This window comes from Sus scrofa, chromosome 7 (genome assembly GCF_054392235.1).
Source record: "Sus scrofa isolate SSC_HxYL_T2T_F1_AM1 chromosome 7, Sscrofa_HxYL_maternal_Yorkshire_Landrace_v2.0, whole genome shotgun sequence".
NCBI lineage: Eukaryota > Metazoa > Chordata > Mammalia > Artiodactyla > Suidae > Sus > Sus scrofa.
The window spans coordinates 20202579-20227257 of record NC_139389.1 but is presented as its reverse complement, the minus strand read 5'-3'; the positions used below and the strand labels follow the sequence as shown (position 1 = coordinate 20227257).

General features: G+C 42.5%; 1 protein-coding gene across 25 annotated transcripts in view; it reads right to left on the bottom strand.

Annotated features, from left to right (window-relative positions):
- The window catches only part of CARMIL1 (capping protein regulator and myosin 1 linker 1), a 317278-nt gene that overhangs the window by 170968 nt on the left and 121631 nt on the right, over positions 1-24679 (bottom strand). For all 25 annotated transcript variants that reach the window (XR_014809747.1, XR_014809753.1, XR_014809754.1 and 22 more), the window contains exons 3-4: positions 14841-14891; positions 8264-8323 (exon numbers count right to left, since the gene is read on the bottom strand). Coding sequence is in view for 9 of the 25 variants with exons in the window: in XM_084967582.1 (XP_084823708.1) it covers positions 8264-8323; positions 14841-14891 (111 nt within the window). In the remaining 16 variants the exon portion in view is untranslated. The remainder of the gene's footprint in view (positions 1-8263; positions 8324-14840; positions 14892-24679) is intronic.

Here is a 24679-nt window from a genome sequence, read left to right as displayed (position 1 = left end):
GCAGCTGTAGCTCCAATTCGACCCCTAGCCTGGGAACTTCTATATGCTGCAGGTGTGGCCATAAAAAGCAAAAACAAAACAAACAAAAAAAAGATATAAACTACATACAGTAGCCCTCCTCATCCATGAGGAAACATTCCAAGGACCCCCCCCACCCCGGCCAAGGGAAAGTCCCAAAACACAGATTTAATGCCTCACCCTATATAGACTCTGTTTTTTCCTATACATACGTACCTATGATAGTTTAACTTATAAACCAGGCACACTAAGAGATTAACAATAATAACGAATAATAAAATAGAACCACTATAAAAATATACTGTAACAAAATGTGAATGTAGTCTCTCTCAAAATATCTTATTGGACAAATTCAATGCCTTTTCCTTTTTTCTTTTTTTTTTTTTACATTCAAGTAGAGCTGATGTACATTATATAAGTTACAGGTATACAAGACAGTGATTCACAATTTTATAATTTTATACTCCATTTATAATTATTATAAAACATTGGCTATATTCCTCACGTTATAAGGAATATAACTTATTTTATACATAATAGTTTGCACTTCTTACTCGCCTACCTCTATATTGTCCCCTCCTCCTTCTCCCCACTGGTGACCACCGGTTTGTTCTCTGAGTCTGCTTCTTTTCTGGTATATTCACTAATTTGTTGGATTTTTGAGATTCTACACATAAGTGATCTCATACAGTATTTTTCTTTTTCTGACTTATTTCACGCAGCACAATACCCTCCAAGCCCATCTATATTTCCACAAATGGCAAAACTTCATGATTTCTATGGTGCACAGTATTTCACTGTGTAAATATATAGCACAGCTTTTTTATCCACTCATCTGTTGATGGACACTTTTAGGTTGTGTCCATATCTTTGTTATTGTGCTCAATGCTGCTGTGAACATTGGGGTAAATGTTTTTGAATTGGTGTTTGGGAGGGGTGGTGGATATATACCTGGATTAGAAATGCTGGGTCATGTGGTAGGTCTGTTTTCAGTTTTTTGGGACACCTCCATACTGTTTTCCACAGTGGCTACGCCAATTAACATTCCTACTAGTCACATATAAGGGTTCCATTTTCTCCATATCCTGGCCAACATTTGTTACTTGTGTTCTTTTTGATGACAGCCATTCTGACAAGTGTAAAGTGTTATTGTATTTCCCTGCTGACTTGCATTTCCCTGATGACTAGCAATGTTTTGCATCTTTTCATGTGCTTCTGATGGCCCAAAAAGAAAAGGAAAAAAAAAAAAATGTGCTTCAAAAAACAAGACATGTTATGAGATGTTTAATGAAATGGTAAAATCTGGAGTTCCCGTCGTGGTGCAGTGGTTAACGAATCCGACTGGGAACCACGAGGTGGCGGGTTCCATCCCTGGCCTTGCTCAGTGGGTTGAGGATCCGGCGTTGCCGTGAGCTGTGGTGTAGGTCCCAGAGGCGGCTCGGATCCCGCGTTGCTGTGGCTCTGGTGTAGGCTGCCAGCTACAGCTCCAATTAGACCCCTAGCCTAGGAACCTCCATATGCCACGGGAACAGCCCAAGAAATGGCAAAAAGACAAAAAAAAAAAAAAAAAAAAAAAAAAAAAGATAGCATTATCTTGGGTCTCAAAAATATTCATGTAAAATGCCATGCAATTATCACTGTATAAAAAAATCCTCATACATTCATTTCCTGTTAATTTGTATAAAATTAGGAGGAAGGAATACTACCCTTAATGTACAACTAACCAACTGGATTAACAAAGAAGCTTTTAGATTTGCTTTAGATTGTCCTAATATTAGTTAATATATTTTTTAAAAAATAGGGAATTCCCTGGTGATGCAGTGGGCTACTGTTGTGGTTCAGGTCACTGCTGCAGCACAGGTTCAATGCCTGGCCTGGGAGTTCTGCATGTCATGGGTACGGCCAAAATCATCATCATCATCGTCATCATCATCATCATCATCATCAGTCTTTCAGAGAGTTTATGTTAAAAGAAAAGGTAATCCAATTTATTTGCCAAAATGACGAGATCGAAGACCTAAGTCATTTGAGTCGTTAAAATGCTACTTTTCCATAAGTGCCCCTAGAAGACTCTGTTAATAACTATTTAATACATACCACCTTTGTACAGGGTAGCTGGCTCCTTATATAAAAAGCAATTTTAATACTAATTTTCAGCACATCCATCAAGAAATTAAGGGTACTGCCTTTGAAATTCTCTAGAAAAAGACTGCACTGCTCTTGAACAGCTTGTCCAAGAGATACTTCCCTCAAAAAAGGCAGCCGGCATCATTGTACTTGGAGGTATTTACCAATACAACCTCAGGATAGTTCAGTGAGTAAGTGTCTTTAGTTAGACTAGAGCTGCTTTGTGCAGTTAGGCTCAGATGTTCCATACACATCGATCTGGGCATATGTGTGTTTTAAAAAGCCAGACACTTTGGGAAGCCAGACACTTGTCTATGTTGAACACCCCATCCCCAAACTTCCTGCCACAGATAATTATATTTTTCACTATAAGGTACTTTTCCCTTCACATCTAGTGCATCTATTCAGTTCACAGTTTGGGTATGAGTAATTAGTAATTAGCTTATTCTAATTTCACTTAATCTGAACACTTAATCATCCTTAATTGCACAGGATTGAATAGAATGACAGGGAAGAAAAAAAGGTGACAGGTGGGAAGACATGAGGCCTTCAAATTCAACTTTATATGAAAGCATTCATCCAGCCCCACATAATATGACACCACCTTTGCATAATGTAAAGATTACAACCAAGTGATAGAGGTGAGACTAGTGCAGTAAATCATTTCATCAGGAAAAAGAATTCCCTCTCGTATTTAAATATCTCTTTCCCTCCTATTTCAGCTGGGGAAAACAGAATGTTTGAAACAATTTTTGCTGAGACGCATAGTAAAACATAACCTATGAGCACCAACACACATTTAATAGCGATATAAGCACTAGTATCTTATCTAAGACTCATTTCCATTTCTCCCCGCCCCCGCCTCTCTAAGGTAGAACCACCTGACGAACCTTTAATAGAAGCATTTTTACTAAATCCAGCCAAGAGACCTGTGCAGTGTTTTTCTTCCAACAGAAAACAGCCATGGGTGGTTTACACAAATCTTTCTATGAAATGGCAAACAATTAACCTTATAATTTAAAACAAGAATCTTAGCAGGTATTTCAGTTATACAAAAAACAGCCTCCAAATTCCATAAGGATAAAACTGTACACCCTTTGGTCTCTATTTATTGACCGTGACAGCAAGCGAACTTGAACACCAGGAAGTGTTATGGCAATGAGACTTGTAAAATAAGATGAAAGTCTCCCACGTTTTCCCCAAGAAAGAGGAAAAGAGCAATAGTCAAAGGCACATTTCACAAACTCAATACCAAATTCTCTCACTCTCACTCAGAGACCATGAAGTGTGTGTCCTCTGGCATTCTATCTGAATTTACAAAGTATAATTCAATAATAATGAAAATATGACAGGAAAGTTAATAAATCTTGGAGAACGTTGGGGAAAAAAAAAAACACACACAACCGTCCTCATCGAGGCTAGATTGCAAGGGCCACGGCCAAATACCACAGTCCTGAGGATTTCACATCAGAAAAAAATGAAACCTGAGACATCAAGGGTTCTGAGGTTACACAGGTTATGCATTCTCAACCTTAGGGACACAACAGAACCAAATGGTCATGTGTGTACTGGGGGGAGGGGGTCCTCCTGGCGGTATTAGTATTTTTTTTAATTTTTACACAATTTTTAAAGGTTGTACTCCATTTACAATCATTACAAAATATTGGCTATATTTTGTGTTGTACAATACATCCCTGCAGGCTATCTTACACTTAACGATTGAGGTACCAATATTTCTAAAAAGCACCATAGCAATTTTGAATACCACTAACGACTAGTATTGCCAGTGTCTGAATTGCTCGCCCCTCTGGAAGCAGTACTACTGTTTTATTAGCTGGTAATTTCATGTACAAGGTCCATACCATGGGACAAAGTCAAACCGAGGCAATGTTGTAGAGCTACTCTTGTGGGACTTACAGGGACAGAACAGCTCTATGGGACTGAGGTGAACTGCTTTATATATTGGAGGGACAGGTCCACAAGTGTGGTCAGTTCCAGCAGCCACACAGGAAAATAAGTCTTGCTATAGCAACATCCATTCTCATAATTAAATACCACATTCTAATCGTCTTCTGAATATAACCTTGGCATTAACATTTTAATAGTGCCCTTCTGTTTCCATCCCAACCCCCAAATCATAAACATAAACATTCCTAAATTAAGACCATCAAGAAGGCCCTGGTTATGTCATCATTCATGAGTGATCATTCACTCCTGCATATGTTTGCCCAAATGGGCAAACATATGGCGCTGTAGTTTTTCTTCCAAACTCCAGTTGCTGGAGAATGATAAACACATAGGAGCAAACACTGCTCTGAGATGAACTATGGAAAAGTTCCAAGGATTTGTATATAATCTCGATCAACATAAAGTGACAATTTTGACAACTTCTTTTAGGAATGCTATCAACAAACTACACACACAAACAAACATTTTCTTTATAGTTTTAAAAACTAAAATAATGTTTAAGGATCGGGCATTGCAGTGACCTACAGTATAGGTCACAGATGCAGCTGGGACCCCAGGTTGCTGTGGCTGTGGTGTAGGCTGGCAGCTGCAGCTCTGATTTGACCCCTAGCCTGGGAACGTCCATGTGTGTGGCCCTAAAAAGACAAAAAAAGAAAAGTAAGTAGAAAGAAACGATAAAGATCAGTGTAAGAATCAATACAATAGAAAATAATCAATAAAGTCAAGGGAGAAAAATCAATGCAACTAAAAAGCAAGTTCCTTGAGAAGAGTTGATAAACCTCTAACCAGACTGATATATAAATGAAAAGAAAGAATAACCAAATTATCAATATCAGGAACGATATTCTACAGATAACACGTAAATGCTATGAACAACTTTATGTCAATAAATATGACAACTGAGATGAAATGTGTACATTTCTTAAGAAACACAAGCTACATAAGCTCACTCAAGAAAAACCTATGAACCTATCTAAATCTATTAAATTGACTTGTAGTATAAAAAAACACAACTTTTCCCTAAGAGAAAACTCCAGGCCCAAATGATTTCACTGGTAAACTCAACCAAACATTTAAAGAATAATTAATACCAACACTATATAAGTTTTTCTAAAAAAAAAAATTGAACATAGGGTGCTTCTTCCCAACTCATTCTATGAGCCCATGATCCCTCTAATCCAGTAAGCAGATAAAAACATTAAAGAGAGAGAGAACTACAGCTGGTAACTCTAATTAACGTAGAAGTAAAATTTCTCCATGAAACGTTATCAAATTGAGGTGGGGGTCATCTGTTTTCCATAGTAAACGGTAAGCAAGCCTGAGCTGGGTTCAAAAGGGAAACCTTCCATCATCCCACAAGGCTGCTCAATGCAAACAGAACACTAAGACGTAACCTGGGTAAAGCCTAGTTGCAGCAGTGAATTCTTGGCATCCCCAGCAAGGCATGTAAGGGTATAAGAGACCCATGAGGAATGTCTCCCAACAGCAAGAAGGCAAGAAAAAAAGAAATAAAAGGCATCAATATTGAAAAAGGAAGAAGTAATATTGTCTTTAGACACAAGCAATACAATCATCCATGTAGAAAATGGTGGCATCTATTAAAAAAAAAAAAAAAAAAAAGCTGCTGGAACTAAAAGATTAGCATAGCAAGGTGTCAGGGTATAAGACCAATATGCAAAAGTCCATTGTATTTGCATATATCGGCAAAAAACAATTGGAAGTTGAAATTTAAAACAATGCCACTTATAACAGCATTTAAAAAACAAGAAATACTTAGAAATGAGTCTGACCAAAGATATGCAAGATCCATACACAGAAGGCTACAATAAAATACTACTGAGATATGTTCTAAAAGACCTAAATACATGGAGAAATATACAGTTTTCTTGGGTCAGTGACTCCATATTGTTAAGGCATCAATTCTTCCCAAACCAATTTATAGAGTAAATATAATCCCAATCAAAATCTCAGAAGGCGTTTTTGCAGAAACTGAGCTAAATCTAAAATTTGTACGGGATTGTAAAGAACCTAGAATCACTAAAACAACTTTGAAGAACAAAGTTGGAGGAAGAACACCATCTGATTTCAAGTCTTACTATAAAACAACAGTAATCAAGACAGTGTGATGGCGGTATAAAGACAGATGAAGAGATCAAAGGGACAGAATTAAAGGGACCAAAGAGTCCAGAAACAGACCAACATTTATGTGAAGAACTGATCTTCAACAAAAGTGAAAGCCATTTCAGTGGGGAAATGACAAACTTTGGTACTGGAAAAAGTGGATATACTACACATAATGAAAAAAATTGATCTTACATAGTTTTATACACAAAAATCACTTCAAAGTGGATCCTAGACCTAAATATATAACCTAAAGCTCTAAAACTCCTATATGACATAGAATATTCTGTGGTCCTAAGTTAATCAAGGACTTATTCAATATGACACTAGCACAATCCATAAAAGAAAATACTGATAAACTGGACTTCATCAAAATTTAAAACTTCTGATTTTTTGAAAAGCACTGTAAAGAAAATGAAAAGACAAGTCATAAACTCAGAGAAAATACGTATAAATCACATATCTGATAAGGGATTTATTTGTATTCAGACTGTATAAAGAACTCTTAAAACAACAAGAAAGTGGAGTTCCCATTGTAGCTCAGCAGTAATGAACCCAACTAATATCCATGAGGAAGCAGGTTTGAACCCTGGCCTTGCTCTGTGGGTTAAAGGATCCAGTGTTGCCTTGAGCTGAGGTGTAGGTCACAGACATGGCTCGGAGCCCACATTGCTTTGGTTGTGGTGTAGGCTGGCAGCTACAGCTCTGATTCAACCCCTAGCCTGGGAACTTCCATATGCCACTATGGCAGCCCTAAAAAGATGAAAAAAGAAAAAGAAATAAACTCAATTTTTTAAATGGCAAAAGATTTAAACTGACATTTGAACAAAGAAGATACAAGACAGCTAATAATAAGCAGATAAAAAGATGCTCAATATCTTTAGTCATGATGGAAGGGCAAATTAAAACTACAAATGAGAAAGCACGACAAATTCACTAAAATGGCTAACATTTAACACACTTACCATACCAGTGTTGGGAGGATGTGTAAGAACTGGAGCTCTTATACAATGCTGGTGGCAATGTAAAATGTACAGCCACTTTGGAAAACAGTGTAGCAGCTTCTTAAAAAGGTTAACATATGCTTACCACACCATTCAGCCATTCCACTTCCTAGATATTTACCCACAGAAAATAAAGGCCACTGTCCAATCAAAGATTTGTAAATAAATGTTCCTGATACCTTTGCTTGTCAGCCCCAAACTGGGAGCCGTCCAAATGTCCATCACTGGGTGACGGATAAACAAATTGTCATACAGTCACACAATGGAAGACTACTCGGCAATAAGAAGGAACTATTGAGACATGCAATGATATTAATCCATCTCAAAATAATTGTACTGGCTAAAAGAAGGCTATCACACTGTATGATTCCATTCATATAAAATTTTAGAAAATGCAAACTAATCTACAGTGGCAGAGAGCAGATGCCTGTAGCTGATTAAAGACAAGGGGCAAGAGGGAATGTTTACCACGATGCATGAGAAAACCTTGGGATGATACATATGTTTAGTATCTTGATTGCAGTAATGGTTTCATAGGTCTACATGTCAAACCTTATCAAATTGTACACTTTAGCTGAATACATTACTTATAGTTCAATAAAGCTGTCTTTTAAAAAATCTGCATGTTATTAACACCGCAAAATTCATTTATCATTATAGTCCCAGAAAGACCTTATATAGTACCGTAGACTAGCTATGAAATTTTACTGCTAAGACTTGTACAGCATCTCTAAGGAAAGTACTCTCACGTTTACATTGCCAGCCAACATAAGAGCTAATTAGTTCTTTTCAAACTCAGTTATGGAGAACATGTTTCTCGAATCACAAATTCCCAACCCCTGCCCACTTAGCCCCTGTTCAGTCTCTCATTGAGAAACTTCCATTTTCCTTCATCTTGTTTATCTATGTTATCTAAAGAAACTCTCAGTAGTGAACCAAAGAGAAGGTATTGCCTCATTTCAGAAACTCAGGAAAGATTTTGTCCTTGCAGTAATGACAAACAGGCTTCTGTTGCTCACACTCACCTGAGCTGGCTTACTGCAGATGACGCCATGAATCTCCAAGTAGCTGAAGGTTACCTCGAGCTGCAATTGAGGGAGAAGGGGAAAACAGAGACCTGTAATGAGGGTTTTAAAAACCTATAATTCGATGTAAAAATGCCTCAATTAGAAACAGTCTAAGCACAAAGTATTGGGCATCTTCTAAAGATAGGCTGGCTTAATATCGTCATTCATTCAATAAGACATAACCTTGATCTATCATATTTCAGGAAAAACATTATTCACTTTTCTAAGGGACTGAATGGGAACGAGAAGTCTGACTTTTTAAACTTCATCCAAGGTCAAAACCAATGGAAAGTTTTTGTACTTCTACTCGTGTATTTATTTACTGAGAAATGAATTGTGAAGGGAGCTATCTAAATAGACTTTTTTTTCTCTTATGTCAAGATTTTGCCTCAGTAAATCAGATCAGGATAATGACAATGTTAGTTTTCCCTTCTTTTGAAAGCCTTAGCTCTTTGGATAACACTCTGACTACTTACTGGAGTCATGATTCTTTCCGCTATCTTCCATTGAAGTTCATATTTTGAACGAATTTAGAAAAATATTTAGGAATTTTAATCTGTGCTTCAATGAAACACACAGAGGTTTAAAAAGTCTCCTCTCTCTGTATAGACATAAATGATGATTTCCTATTTTAACAAGTGCCCTTTCCTCTCTTCTCCTGTAAGCAGCACTTTTTTTCTTCAAAACATCTCCAGTCTCGTACTCTTTGCCTATTTTTCCTGGACAACAGCCACTAATCTTTCTCCCAGTTTTGCAGTCTTTCATCTGAGTACAGTAAACAGTCACAGGGCATGAGGCTTAGGATGGGGGGGAACTGAGTTGGATTATTTTACTTTACCCTCTAGCCTTAAAACTAGACATGTCATGGGAAAAGAATCCATCTAGAGTCAAACCCATAAGACCCTTAGTTCTGTCTGCTGGCACTATACTGTACCTTTATACACTTGGTTGGCAAAGTTTTAGAACAGAGAGCCCCTAAACCTATAGTTAAATACCTTCAAGTATGGTGATGAGGGCTGGAGGTAGAAATATAATTCCTTCTTTTATTATTCACAGGGTCAACGCCAATAGAAACTTATAGAAGACCTATTATATACCAGGACTGGAAAGAGGAAGTTAAAGGCAACCCTGAAGGCACATTTTAAACATTCAATTAGAGTAGAAGTCGTCTTACCTATCATTATCAAGATCTATACTTGGTGGGTTTTGAAAAGGCATCAGGGAATTATTTTCTAAAAGGAGTACATCTCCAACTTCATTTATTTCAAATCAAAACTCATAAACATTTTCATTTGGGAGTTCCCGTCATGGCGCAGTGGTTAACGAATCCAACTAGGAACCATGAGGTTGTGGGTTCGGTCCTTGCCCTTGCTCAGTGGGTTAACGATCCGGCGTTGCCATGAGCTGTGGTGTAGGTTGAAGATGCGGCTCGGATCCAGCGTTGCTGTGGCTCTGGCGTAGGCCGGTGGCTACAGCTCCGATTCAACCCCTAGCCTGGGAACCTCCATATGCCATGGGAGCAGCCCAAGAAATAGCAAAAAAAGACCAAAAAAAAAAAAAAAAATTTCATTTGCTGGCCGTGGATACGATGCCAAGGTTTTTCTCTGAGTAAGCCACACTGGCTGGCCCGCCAGTGGCATTTCCTCTGTGGGCCACACCCATAAATGCAGGGCACCCAATTTCCAATTCAAGCCCTTTAAAATGGAGAACTTGAAACCCTTGCAGAGAGCACAGGGGATGTTCTTCTACCTCTTATTCTACTAATAGGCAAATTGGTCTCTTTCAGATTTTAGAATTTTCTGGATAGTAACCCTTTACTGCACCTTTGCATTAAAAATAGTGTTTTTAGGAGTTCCCGTCGTGGCGCAGTGGTTAAGGAATCCGACTAGGAACCATGAGGTTGCGGGTTCGGTCCCTGCCCTTGCTCAGTGGGTTGACGATCCGGCGTTGCCGTGAGCTGTGGTATAGGTTGAAGATGCGGCTCGGATCCCGAGTTGCTGTGGCTCTGGCGTAGGCTGGTGGCTACAGCTCCAATTCAACCCCTAGCCTGGGAACCTCCATATGCCACAGGAGCGGCCCAAGAAATAGCAACAACAACAACAACAAAAAGACAAAAGGACAAAAAGACAAAAAAAAAAAAAAAATAGTGTTTTTAAACTGAAAAAAAAAAAAAAAAAAAAAAGACGACTCTTGCAAATCAATATGAAGTCGTAAGTTCTCTGGGTTATCATGTTCCACATCCCGTCAGCCTTTAACAGCCTTGTTATCCTTACCAAGATAGTATTTTGTTTGTTTTTGTTTTGTTGCTTTTCAGGGCCACACCTGCAGCATACAGAAGTTTCCAGGCTAGGGGTCAAATTGGAGCTACAGCTGCAGCGTACACCACAGCCACAGCAACATGGGTTCTGAGCTCCTTCTGCGACCTACACCACAGCTCACCGCAACGCCAGATCCTTAACCCACTGAGCGAGGCCAGGGATCAAACCCGTGTCCTCATGGATGCTAGTCAGGTTCGTGACCACTGAGCCCTGATGAGAACTCTAACAGTAGGTTTTTTTAAAGTGAATTATTTCATCAACATTCAGTCTTTCAGAGACACTCCTTTCCCAATCTATTTCATTGGCATGTGAAATACTAACATTTTTAAATTTTTCTATTCTAAGTGCTATGAATAGGTTTGGAAACAAACTCCTGACCCTTGGTGGGCATCTCATTCAACTGGTGGGAACAGGTGTCAACAGTGACACTCTCTTATGAGCTCTCAGCTCTGAAAATGCAGCTGCCATCCGAATGCATCATCAGGGATGGCACAGGCAGCTCTGGCCAATTTGGCTGCAGGAGGTTAGTCAGAGGTCAGTTAAGATGCTTCTACTGCCCCTAAGGAGTAGCCCGGGGATAAGGAGAGTGCCAGGGAGCCAGGAAAACACCAAGGCATTTCAGCTAGGCCCTGATGCATGATTTCAAGTTTGTCCAACAAAGGAGTACAAAGGGAGATTTAGGCAGAAGAAAAATAATCTGCAAAGGCACAGCGGCATTCAAAGAACTAGAGCAAGGCAGAAACTAGAAGAGCTGCAGTTTCAGGGATCAGCAAGGAGGCCAGGCTTGGGATTCCTCAGAGCCTCAGTTACTGTCGATGGGGAGGAGGGGAGTCACCCAGACAGAATGACAGACATCAGAGCAAGGGAGGCCATTCTCTCTAATCGCATCCAGGCTATTTTCAACAGGCCTGTGCTCTCAGGCCCACCCCAAAGACGGTTTAAAGAATGTCCCTAGGCAGGAGGACTACTTAGGAAAGTGACATAGGCAGGGTGCAAGACAACCTGAGGACATATTTAGGATGGACCCACAGACACTAGTGCTTGGATAGATAAGAGGAAAGAACAGCTCTTTGACCATCTGCTCACGCACCCCTCGTGCCCCCAGTAAAACCGTCCCCACCCAACAGACATCAGAACACATCTCAATGCAATGATGCGACAGTCCTCCGGGAACCCCCACTATTCCACAGGCAGCAATCCATGGCACAGCTGCCCAGTTTCTCCTCCTCCTCAATCCTGGGTGCACCCTCCGGCTCCCCACATGTGTTGTGCATCTGCAACTGCCGAGCCTCTGACCAGTGGAAGACCCTTCATCTCCCTGGTGGACTCGGGGTGATCCTCCAACCCAGCTCCTCTGCAGGCCCTTCCCTGATTGGATAATTACCACCCCAACCCCCAAAGCAGAGCTGGGGCCTTCTGGGCGGAATGGCAAAGTTCCAGTTCTTCATCTGTGTGCGACTGCAGAGGTGTTTGCTTTGTGAGTCATTGCAGAGATGTAGTTTCCTCTTTTGTGCATCTGACTGTATGTGTGATTCATTTAACAGTAAAAAGACCAAAGAAAATGTTTAATGAATCAAGCCCCAAAGAAGAGAGAAGAAACCTATGTGAAAAGCAGGGGCTCTGGTACACTACTGTTCTGAACAGAATTTCTTCCCGGGAAAATGTTATAGACACTGGCTCCGCTTCCTGCCCCAAAACCAGGCTTCTCTATGGGGGAAACTGGCACGCAGATCTTTGGAAAAAGATCTGCTTTTCTTTATCTATGAGCTGACAATGTCAGAAATCATAACCAATGCCCAAACTACTCGAACCAGGCCAACGTGAAGTATCATATACATCGTGGGATGAAGCTGGGCCTTCGCTCAGGGGGCAGAGCAAGGAGGGGACAGCAGAGGGAGGCAGGTGACTTTCCAAGAGGTAATCCCCCTTCTGCTGTGTCGTAACATTTTTAATCAGGGTAAACATATTAGTCAGGAAACTTATACTCATTGGATGGCTTGACTGTTTTCTTAAGCCCATAAAATTTCCTTCCGCAATTTTTCACCAGCTGGATAATGGTTAACTCACTTCCTTATATCCTGCCTTCAGGTATATTAGTCTAGAGGAAATTTAGTCCAACATCATTTAAATAATAACTGATTTAATTTATATGACATTATAAGCATACAGATTCACTTTATTTTATCAAAAAGGGTAGAACCAAAGGTCTCATTTCTCTGAGAAACTTTATAAAAATTTAGTGTTTGCATGATCAGAAAGAAAAAAAGCAGAGGAATTCCCGTCTTGGCTCAGTGGTTAACGAATCCGACTAGGAACCATGAGGTTGCGGGTTCGATTGCTGGCCTTGCTCAGCGGGTTAAGGATCTGGCGTTGTCATGAGCTGTGGTGTAGGTTGCAGATGTGGCTCGGATCCCGCATTGCTGTGGCTCTGGCGTAGGCGGGTGGCTACAACTCCGATTCGACCCCTAGCCTGGGAACCTCCATATGCCGAGGGAGCGGCCCTAGAAAAGGCAAAAAAAAAAAAAAAAAAGGCAGAGGTACCCATAGCCTTTGACTAGCAAACCGTGGGTTGGTATCTTTGCAATGTTCATTGAAAATCATGCTAATCATTGGTTTGTTGGTCCTACGAGGTCCGTCTCATTACTGCACCGTGTCAGGCACATAAAAGGTATTCACGACATAGTGGCTCAATAGTGAATTTTAAGAATAAAGGACTGAAAACATGAGCAAATAATACTGCATCCCAAACATCACAATACAGTGAGGCTCAAAACACCTTTCAGGAGTCCCCTTCATGGCACAGCGAAAACGAATCCGACTAGGAACCATGAGGGTACGGGTTCGATCCCTGGCCTTGCTCAGTAGGTTAAGCATCTGGCATTGCTGTGAGCTGTGCTGTAGGTCGCAGATGCGGCTCAGAACCCACATTGCTGTGGCTGTGGTGTAGGCCGGCAGCTACAGCTTTGATTAGACCCCTAGCCTGGGAACCTCCTCAGGTGCGGCCCTAAAAAGCAAAAAAATAAAATAAAAATAAAACATCTTTCAAACTTTCCCCATTTTCCTGAGCATGTGGGCAGGTGAGGCAGTTCAGCTTGGTAGAAAGCTAAAAAGAGGAGGACATAGCGAAGCCAGTTCTCCTTTCTCCCATTCATTACTTGTGAATCCTTTAGACAAGCCAGCTTTGCATTCTTTGAGCTATTTTCTAATGGCTCACCTACAAGGCTACCATGAGAATTAAGTGAGATAAAATGTTTAAACTATGCTTAGTAGATAATTAAATTCCAAAATAACAAGCCATGTAAAACCTCTGCCCGCATCCTTTGATGAGAATCATGCAGCTGACACCTGCTCATCAAAGTTTGACCTTGGGCAAGTTTCTGAACCTCCCTGTGCCTCGGTTTTCTCATCTGTAGGATGAGAATGATAATGGAACCACATCACGGTTTTCATAACTTGTTTTTAAGGAATTCATCTTCTTTCCTAAACCAGCACTCAATACATGCAGCTATCATCATCTTTTTAGAAATATTATCCCACTTTCTGGTTACCATTCAGTTCATATCCTATAAAACTGGTCAACACCTTTTTGTTACCATAGAGAAAATGAACGAGGCAATGATGATGCCTAATTCATGAGCCATTGGTTCGAATTTTAATTGGCACCCTATAATGAAGAAAGACTATCTTATAGAAAACATTAGATCTTTTAAAGAAGAAAATGGATCGGTGCTACTCTTTATAGGCAACACCAGAGCCTGTAATGTGGTGGAGGGGGGGGTTGAGGTGGCGCTCTTCAGAGGTGTAAGAGTTACTTCCCACCTGTCAAAGTCTTAGAAAAGGCTGCCATTACTGGACCCAAGGAAATAAGAACTAGACTGGAAGAAAGTGTAAACCAGTCCCCAGTGGAGAGAGAAAAGTAACTGAAATCCACAAGGCTCGGGGATTTGGAGCACAAAACACGTCGCCAATTTTCTTGATGCCTTTTTGCAGAGAGAGGGTCCAAAGAGTAAAAAGCATTCATCATCACGACGTTTCAGTGCTTTCTGGGGAGAAGGCAGGAAAATGCAGTTGTATAAAGAGAACCCTGAACACACTGGCCTAAATCATAAGTCAATGGCATTGAAAAGCGAGTGTGTGTTGGGGTGTGTGGGTGGGGGGGGTATCTACATGTCTGTGCGTCTGTCCGTGTTGGAAGGAGGAAACCCATCAACACTCACCTTGGTGGGGATCCGCGCTGTCACGAGGAAGGCTCGGCATGACGTGAGCACCTGTAAGGCAGAAGCAGTGGCATCAGTAAGAAGTACCAAAAAGTGGGCTGGGGGGCTTCGGGCTTCATCCCCAACTCTGCTTCTCAGTGATGCCTCTCTCAGTCCTAGAGAGAACGCTTAAGGAAGTTTCGATTCCAATTCTCAGCTGGGAATATACAGTTCTCTCCCGGGGTCCCACACACCCATAGGCCCCTCTGGCCCAGCAGGGACTCTTGTGAATACAGAGGCGCTGGAAATAGTCTGAATGTCTCTTTCAAACCTGGAGCAGAGACGCCACAGCCACACCCTCAGCGTCTAAATGCATCACTCTGCAACCTGGGGCTCCTGGCAGGCCTCAGGGGCCGTTGCGATAAAGAAAGGGGGCTCCACATGATCTTGAGAGAAAAAGAATGAGTATGTGTATGTGTGACTGGGTCACCTTGCTCTACAGTAGGAAACTGACAGAACACTGCAAACCAGCTATGATGGAAAAAATAAAAATCATTACCAAAAAACCACTGTAAACCAACTACAGTGGAAAAAATAAAAATCATTAAAGAAAGGGGGCTCCAACACTTTGATTTGCCAAAGAACTTCCTCGTCGCTAAACTGATATTTAGCAAAGAATTCTAGAATTGAATGAAACTTTGAAAACGTAAGTCAAGGACACTGAGGCCCAGGTTGTTCTAGGATTTACCCGGAGTCAAGCCGGGACTCATCCTGCTCCTCCACACACAGAAGGGGACTCTAGGACAGTGCCTGTGGCCTGGTCCCTGCCTCTCTCTAGTCTCCCAGCTGCAAAGAGAAACAGTGTGTTTTCCGTAAAACTCTGTTTTGAATAATCAGGTCCCCACTAGCAGGGATAACTCAAGTCAGGACCCTCTATGAGACAGATGACAAAGGGAGGCAGCTGGACAGTGGCTGGGAGAGCCTGATAATGAGCCAGGGGAAGGCACGGCCCATTTTAAGACTGTTCACCTGGACACCTCCAATCACAACTATTCCCAGGATCGTCCTTTTCTTGAGATCATTTTTTGCTACTCGATTTTAGAGGTGACATTCTCTGAAAGAGTGACTTCTAGAAGTGGAGGCAACAAAAGATATCTATACCTGACTGTTCCATAGGCCGTAAACCACTGTTCTTTTCCCAAAGGGGAGATCGTTCCTTTTGACTAAGGCCCTTGGGAGACGGGCCCCTGTGGCTCTAACAAACCACAGAAAGGAGAGGGGCCTGTAAGAAATGGGGTCACATGAGTGAGTGGAGGTCCCATATAGCCCAGGAGCAGTAAGACTGGCTACCTAACTTCCAGGACTTTGTTCAAAAATTGTGGAGACTTGGAGTTCCTGCTGTGGTTCAGCAGGCTAAGAACTTGATGCGCATCCATGAGGATGTGGGTTCGATCCCTGGCCTCACTCAGTGGGTTAAGGATCCAGTGCTGCCGTGAGCTGTGACAGAGGTCACAAATGTGGCTCGGATCCCACGTTGCTGTGGCTGTGGCGTAGGCCGACAGCTGTAGCTCTGATTTGACCCCTAGAACTTCCATATGCTACAGGTACGGCCCGAAAAAGACCAAAAAAAAAAAAAAATGTGAGGACTTTCTAGACAGTGACAGAAACCATTAACCCAAATGCGGGACCCTTCTGAGAGTCATGCCTCGTCCTTAGCCCCATTTTACCGATGAATAAACTGAGACTCTGTGATGTAACTCAAGGGCAGAAGCAGGATTCACACCTCACTCTATAAACTTCAAAGTCAATGCTCTTCAGCACTAGGCTACCTTTACAGGTTCCAACCCAACCCTGCCTCCTGGTACCCTAGTTCCTGGCAGATCGGTTAGGTTTGGGCTAGGAAGAGGGAGACCAGGACAGCCTGTGTCTGGGAAGGGATTCACAAAACTCCTGGCTCAAATAGTACCCTCCTCAACAGTCAAACCCGGACACAGGTTCAATCTCTGGCCTCGCTCAGTGGGTTAAAGGATCCAGCATTGCCATGAGCCATGGCGTAGATCAAAGACACAACTGGATCTGAAGATGCTTTGGCTGTGGCGCAGGCCTGGAGCTGTAGCTCCAACTCGACCCCTAGCCTGGGAACTTTCATATACTGCAGGTGCAGCCCAAAAAGGGAAAAAAAATAAATAACTAAAGAAGAAGAGATCTGACAGTAATAGAGAGAGAAAAGAGTTCCAGAAACAGGTGTGACTTGGGGTCGGGGGACGCGTCATTTGCTTAGGTCTGGCAAACAGATTATATGTGACTAAATTACAAGATCAGGACTCACCTTAAAGGATGGAAAATTTGTCACCTCTGAAGTAGGACCTTGCTCCTCAGCACATCTTTTTTTTAAATTGAAGTATAGTTGATTTTCAATATTGTGTTAGTTTCAGGTGTACAACATAGTGATTCAGCATTTTTACAGTAGTTTGTATCCGCTAATCCCATGCCCCTCATTTGTTCCTCCTGTCTTCCCACTCGCCATTGGTAACTGTAGTTTGTTTTGTGAATTTGTTTCTGTTTTGCATATACATTCATTTGTATCATATGTTAGAGTCCATATCTAAGTGATACCATACAGCATTTGTCTTTTTCTGACTCATGTCACTAAGCATGATAGTCTCTAGGTCCATGCACACGGTGGCAAATCTCAGAATTTCATTCTTTTTGATGGCTGAGGAATATTCTATACCATCGCATATCTTGATGCCCGCCACCCGCCCCCCATGCACTGTTCCTCCTCCAGGGGGACAGGGGTAAAAAAGAAAGAAAGAATGCTGACAGTCATGATGAGCAGCATGACTGTAAGAAGACAGATTCCTATTCTCACCATTTCTCCCTCTATTTATTTATAGTTGACCCTTGAACAACTTAGGGGTTAGTCTGCATATAACTTATAGTCAGCCCTCCATACCCATAGTTCCACCACACCCAAGGGTTCAGCCAACCACAGACCATCTCGGAAGTACCGTTGTATTTATCAACAAAAAAATATCTGCATAGAAATGGATCCTTGCATTTCAAACTTGTTTAAAGGTCAACAGTACAATGCAGCACATACATTTCTTTCTCCCAGAGGCACTTGTATGATCCATCCCCAATCTTTTCAAGACTCTGATGTCCACAAAACCTTTGCAAAGAGGTAAAATAAGAGCCAAATCATAAAACTCACATGCCAAAAAGGACTATCAATCCCCTAATGAAACCCCTTACAGTTTATAATCTGAGAGCAGAGCCAAATAAATTCATCTCATAGCTAGTTTATGCCAGAGCTGGACTAGAGGTGCCAGCTCTTTATTCTCAGTGTATTATCTTTTCACTCTCTCCACAGAGAGCAATAAGGTTCAATGTCAAAAGAGCACCAGACAGGAAGATGGAGCCTCTTTGGTACTCGGAAAAATATATTTAGCTCCGTGAACATTCCCTCAAAGGAAAATTCGTCCCACAAAATCCAGGATCATTTTACAAGCAGAGGTGCAATAAGTAGCGAATCCTTGCTGGGCACAATGTTCTCGTAGGCTTGCATACATCATCTCTTTTAATGGCATGGAGACTAATATCATCCTTGATTTAAGAAGAAGAAACTGAGACACATAGGGATGACGTCACTTGCCCATGTCACCCAGCAAGCAGGTGGCAGGGCTGGGATTCGAACCCAAGCAATCCGGTCCCAGAGACTGGGTTCTCCAATCTCAACTGTCCAAGAACCAGCTTCAATAGTCTACATACAGATGACAGTCATAGAACTTTAAAGCCAGAAAGAAGCAACATCAGGTAAAAGCATCATCAACAGCATGATGGATGTTTGTATATCATAAGAACAAGGACCAGTCCCTACTGTCTGTCTGATCCTGTGTTAATCTCCGTCTCTTAAAGTGTCTCTATTTCATCTGCCTGCCTGATTCTCTATGTGTGTGTCTCAGATTTCCTGTGTCTCTCCTCGCCTGGTCCCCAGCCTTCCCTTCCGCTCCTCTCTGCCATGGCTGCCGTGGTCCCCGCCATGCCCCACCCCATCTTCTCGCCTTCCCTCCCTGCTCTGGCTCCCTGCCCCTTCACTCTGCCCCCATTTCATGGAGCTTTCTCTCCGCTAATCACTTGAGAGCTTTTATCATATTTACAACCACTGCAAAATAACAGGCACCCATCACAGAAGAAATCCTGCATTCTGGAAGACTATTTCATTTGGAACAGAGCCAGAGAAAGTTGGGCAAAACATGAAATAAAAATGACACGACACCTTTTGACATTATTTTACAACGAGCATATCAGTAATTACATGATTACAAAGGCCCCTGTGTGTATCTAATTACCAAATCTTAAAAACTAATCTCAAAATAGGCACCCAAATAACTGACATTCAGCAATAACCACCAGCACCAGACATGGGCTGGCCTTTCCACCCATTGTCATGTTTGGAGGAACAGTGTCTCCCACAAGCAGCCAAGGCACCAGGTGACCTACTTGCCTTCTCTTTCTTTTCTTTTCTTTCTTTTTTTAGGGCCACACCTGCAGCATATAGAAATGTCCAGGTTACGGGTCGAATCAGAGCTGCAGTTGCCAGCCTACACCACAGCCACAGCAGCACCTGATCTGAGACACACCCGTGACCTGTGCTGCAGCTTGCAGCCACACCAATCCTCAAGTGAGGCCAGGGAGCAAAACAGTATCCTCACAGACACCATGTCAGGTTCTTAAGCCACTGAGCCACAACGGGAACTCCCCTACCTGCCTTCTCTTATTCTGCCCTCTCCTGGACCCTCACCAGGAAGTTTCTAGGGGCCACTAATGGGGTATTACCTGGCTCAATACATTTGTTTTAAGAGAGGGAAGGGAGTTCCCTGGTGGCTCAGTGGGTTATGGATCTGGTGTTGGCATTGCTGTAGCTCTGGTTACAGTGGTTGCAAGGGCTCAATCTCTGGCCCGGGAACTTCTGCATGCCATGGGCATGGCTAAAAAGAGGAGGGAGAGAGGGAGAGAGGAACCCCAGAGTATTCACACGGATTCACCTTTTGAGTAAAGAGCCATCTCTGGACCACATGCAGGGGCATGATGGTCTAATGATCACTTCTGCTTTCACTCTGCCAACAACAGTGCTCACAGTCTGTGGCCCTGTGTGCCAACTCCCTTTCTTTAGAAATATTTTAAAGGCTGCCTAAGTACACAGTGTCCTTCGGAAGTGGGACACAGGCCAAAATCATTTGTTTGAAAAGAGACACATCCGGCAAGGGAGCCTAGGCTTTGAAGAGAGAAACTTTGTGCTGGCTGGTCCCCATTTCTGGTGGTCGGCTAGAACCCCCAAGGCACGAGGACTGTTCTTAGAAAGGCCAGAAGGGGACAGGGCCATCGGGGTAAAACCCTCCAACACTGATCCGGCCTTTTCCAACACGACGCCCACCCGGGAGCACAAGAGCATAGCACTGTTTTGAAGCAAATGTGAAAAACCGTGGATGCTACCAGTCCAAGAAGGGTGCCTTTGATCTGTCAATGCAAATTGGGCCAGTTAATGGGGCTGCACTCGGGCTGGGAAACCCAAAGAACTCCGTTTCCTAGCTTAGTTATTTGGGGCCAAGACCGCCCTAGGGTTTGTGGCCTTTGGAGGTCTTGGGGTGCACACATACAGCATCCAGCAAGTGGGGGGAGGGGGGAACTGCACAGGAAAACACTTATCAGGAAGTATTTCCCCATAACGGGCACTACCCTGGTGTCACGGGTGGCATGCGTCTTCCTGGCAGGTGGACCAATCTTTCTTTGCTGTTTCAGCACTGAGCATCCGGCCTCCCGGAAACTGGGACGCCTGGTCGCCCTACTTGCTTGGTTTTAGAATCAGAAAGTGAGATTCCAATTCTGGCTCTGCCTCTTTCTAGCTGTCAAGCCTGACAGAGTTAGTTAGCTTCTCAGTTTGCTCATGTGAACAATATGATACACACACGTAGATAAAGTCCTAGCCCAGCACCCAAAAACGTCTCTGCTGACCATGTCATCTCACTTGGTCCACGAGCCTCTTATATTTAGATTCTCAAAGTAAGATTAACATTCATTGAATTTTTTTTTTTTTTTGTCTTTTTGTTGTTGTTGTTGCTATTTCTTGGGACACTCCCGCGGCATATGGAGGTTCCCAGGCTAGGGGTCGTATCGGAGCTGTAGCCACAGGCCTACGTCAGAGCCACAGCAACTCAGGATCCGAGCCACGTCTGCAACCTACACCACAGCTCACGGCAATGCCGGATCGTCAACCCACTGAGCAAGGGCAGGAACCGAACCCGCAACCCCATGGTTCCTAGTCGGATTCGTTAACCACTGCGCCACGACGGGAACTCCTCCATTGAATTTTTAAATAAGAGTTTTGGTCAACAGAACAAAACAAACAACAGCAAAACAAAGCCCAAGATTCTTGGTCTCCTAGGCTAAAATGTTCAGTTCGATATACAACTTCGACCTTGAAGGAGAAGAATTTTCTCGCAAAGTTAAAACATGGGAGGACCTTATAAGAAGTATGTGTGCTTAGCTGAGGACCCTTAATCACAAAAGCCAAGCTCAAACTTCCCTCCCGCCTCCTTGTGGAGGCCCATTCTTCCACCAGAGGTTGAAATGCAAACCACATTTTCAACCTCTATAATGAATTTCCTCTCCCTTTCATTGAAATGCAAGCAGCAGCCCGGTTCCCTTTGAGGCTTCTTGGTTCAACTTCTAACTTCCAAGTGTCACTTGGAAACATTTAGAAAAATCCTCCCTACTGTTAAGCCTCACAGCTGAGCAGAGAAGCCCGCATTTTCTTATGGAGATGATACATAATGAGGTCGGCTATGGAACCCTCTCATTGCACACTCACTAAAAACAGAAATAAGTATCTGTTTCACCCCTTAAAGAACTCCATTACCTCGAGCCTACCTTTCCGCTCAGCAATTCTATAAATTCGCAGTCCCCATGACCCACATTCTCTCATCCACATTACCAAAAATGCCTTGCCTTTAAATCTGGGCTCTTTGTGGCAAACACTCAACCAGTGGCCTTACCCACCCCCCAAAGTGTTCCCTAATTTCCAAGCAAACTAAATGATGAATGCCATTCAATAGGTTTTCTCCCACCAAACCCAGCTCCAAGGGGCATTGCGGACAAGACCTCATTAATCCTCATTAATCGGAGACAAATGCTGCGGGGAGGGGGAAGGGCAGGGGGCAAGGACTGTTATCATCACTGTGGAGCCTTATGAGTGACAGACTTGTGCAAGGTCACCCAGAAAGTTCAGGGAGAATAGCAAGTCTCTCCTGGATCTGAGCCTCCTAACATCCCACTGCACACAGCTCGGAGGACTGTTGCCCTTCTTGGCCAAAGCAGGACATGCATGTCACCCCAAAAGAATGCAAAACCGTGCCTCCTTTGAATGCAATTTCTAGCCCCAGATCCCATGGAAAGCTCGATCGCCATGCTTCTCGGGCATCTGTGTCTCTCCTACAGTCATTACTAGTGGTGTCCCGACGAGGCAGCATGGTCCAGTGTGGGACCCGAAAACTCCCAGTCCAGTCTGCACCTGTGTTTACAAATTGTTTTATTGGGATGCAGTCACACCTGGTTGTTTAATGGATGGTCACTGGCTGCATTCACACAATAAAAGCAGAGTTGAATAGATGCCACAAGAGATGTTCATGGACCACAAAGCCTAAAATTTTATTATCTGGTCCTTCAGAAAAAGAATTTGCTGACCCCTTGCCTAGTGCTGCAGAGGACTAACTCTGGGGTCAGGCGGCCTGAGCTTCCAAAAGCTTCACCATTTACTGTCTGCGTGACTTGGGGCAAACGACCTAACCGTCTCAGTGGCTCAGTTTTCCCTTCTGTAAAATGGGAGCAACAAGGTACACCCCATGGAGCCAAGGGGGTTAAATGAGTTAATGTGTGTAGCTAAATAAACACTAGCACTTTTCACATGTTCATTATTTACATTTCAATATTATTCCATAATAGTATTACACCACGAAGAGAATTATTGGATCTGGCCCAGGGTTTGGCCTCAAGCTAGCCAAGTGACCTAACTCTGAACAAGCTACTATCTCTGTGGACCTCAATTTTACCCAAGCTTAAAATAAGGGGTTGGAACAGGTCTGACTTACCTGTCTACGCTCTGGGTCAAGGACCGTTGGGGGGCTATCCAAGTTCTAGGATAAGTTCTTGCTTTGTGTTGACTGCTAGATGCGGCAAATCACCAGTAAATATTTCCCGAAGGGAATTAATTCCTTTTAGGGTCCCTGTTACCTGAAAAGACAGGTGCTCCATCCATAGGGGAGAACAAGGAAGCCACCAGAGTCCTGTTTTCTCTTCTGCTGTCTAGTTTCAGGAGAAGCCTTTGGACTCTGACACCTGTGCAAATCCATTTCTTTCCACCCAGTTATTTATGTCATTATGCAGAAATGAAATGTTCACATACAGCCTGTCAGACCAAATCGCTTCATTCTTCCTGCAGTCCCTTTATTGCAAGTTGTAAGGCTTTAGCAAAGCGTGAAAGGAAACAAACATCCCTCGTTTTTTCCCACAGATGAACACGTGGCTACTTCCAAACAACATCCATTCTTCTTCATGTCACCAAGCACCAGCTGATGCAAAACTCTGAAATGGGACACACCGATCTATTATAATGACGTATTCCTACAGGCAGAATAATGGTGTGACCATAATTCCTACAATGGGGCCACTTTTGGGGCTAAGAGCAAAGATGAGTCCAATAAGCAGCACCAGCGCCACATGGTCCAGGAAGGTCATGCTGAGAGGCAACTTCTACCCAGATCTCTCAACGCTGGGGTCTCACAGGTTTTGCTTGTGGCACGCTTGGGAAGGGACCTCTGCTAGTCATCACTGTCATATGTATGTTTTCAGTGAATTCACCAACAGGAGAATGATGGTCATGAAAGAGTACAGAAAACATACAACATGAATGTAAGGGTCAAGTTAACCTGGTTAATTAACACAACATCTACTGCTTTCCTAACAGAAGGGCCAGCCAGTCTCTTCCTCAACATGTACCTCAATTCACAAGAACCTAATTCTAGAAGGAAAAAAATAACAGGGTTAAGAGGGATCTGGAGATGGGCATATCCAATTCTTTTATTTTGTATGAAACAGACCAGAAAGAGTCAAAAAACTGTCTGCATTTATCAGAGCTCACTTTTTCCCTTTTTTGGTTGATCTTTAATTTTTATTATAACTACAGTTGAATCACAGTTATGTTAGTTTCAGGTATACAGCAAAGTGATCAGGTATACACATGTATAAAATATATATTATGTACATCTATAAATATTTTGTGTGTGTGTGTATATATATTCTTTTCAGGTTCTTTTCCACTATAGGTTATGACAAGATATTGAATATAGTTTCCCATGCTCTACAATATGTCCTTATTGATTATCTATATTATATATAGTGGTATGTATCTGTTACTCCCAAATGCCTAATTTATCCCTCCCCCTCCTTTCCCCTTTGGTAACCATAAGTTTGTTTTCTATGTTTGTGAGTCTTTCAGTTTTCTAAATAAATTTGTTTGCATCAGTTTTTTAGAGCCCACATATAACTGATATCATACCATGTTTTTCTATAGGCGTGCTCTTTTTCCAAACAATGAAATTTTAAGCCTAAATAAATTTACTTAAGGGAAATGGCAGCTTTCATAATAAAAAAAAAAAAAAAAAAAAAGTTTTTTCATTAAAAACTGGAGCTCAGGATGGGCAGAAACCAAATCAGCTCTACAGATTTGAAAAGCAAAACTAGGAAGGAGTCCCTTCTGGCTGCCCCACTGAACCCCAACTGCTTGTCTTCCATGTGTGATTCCT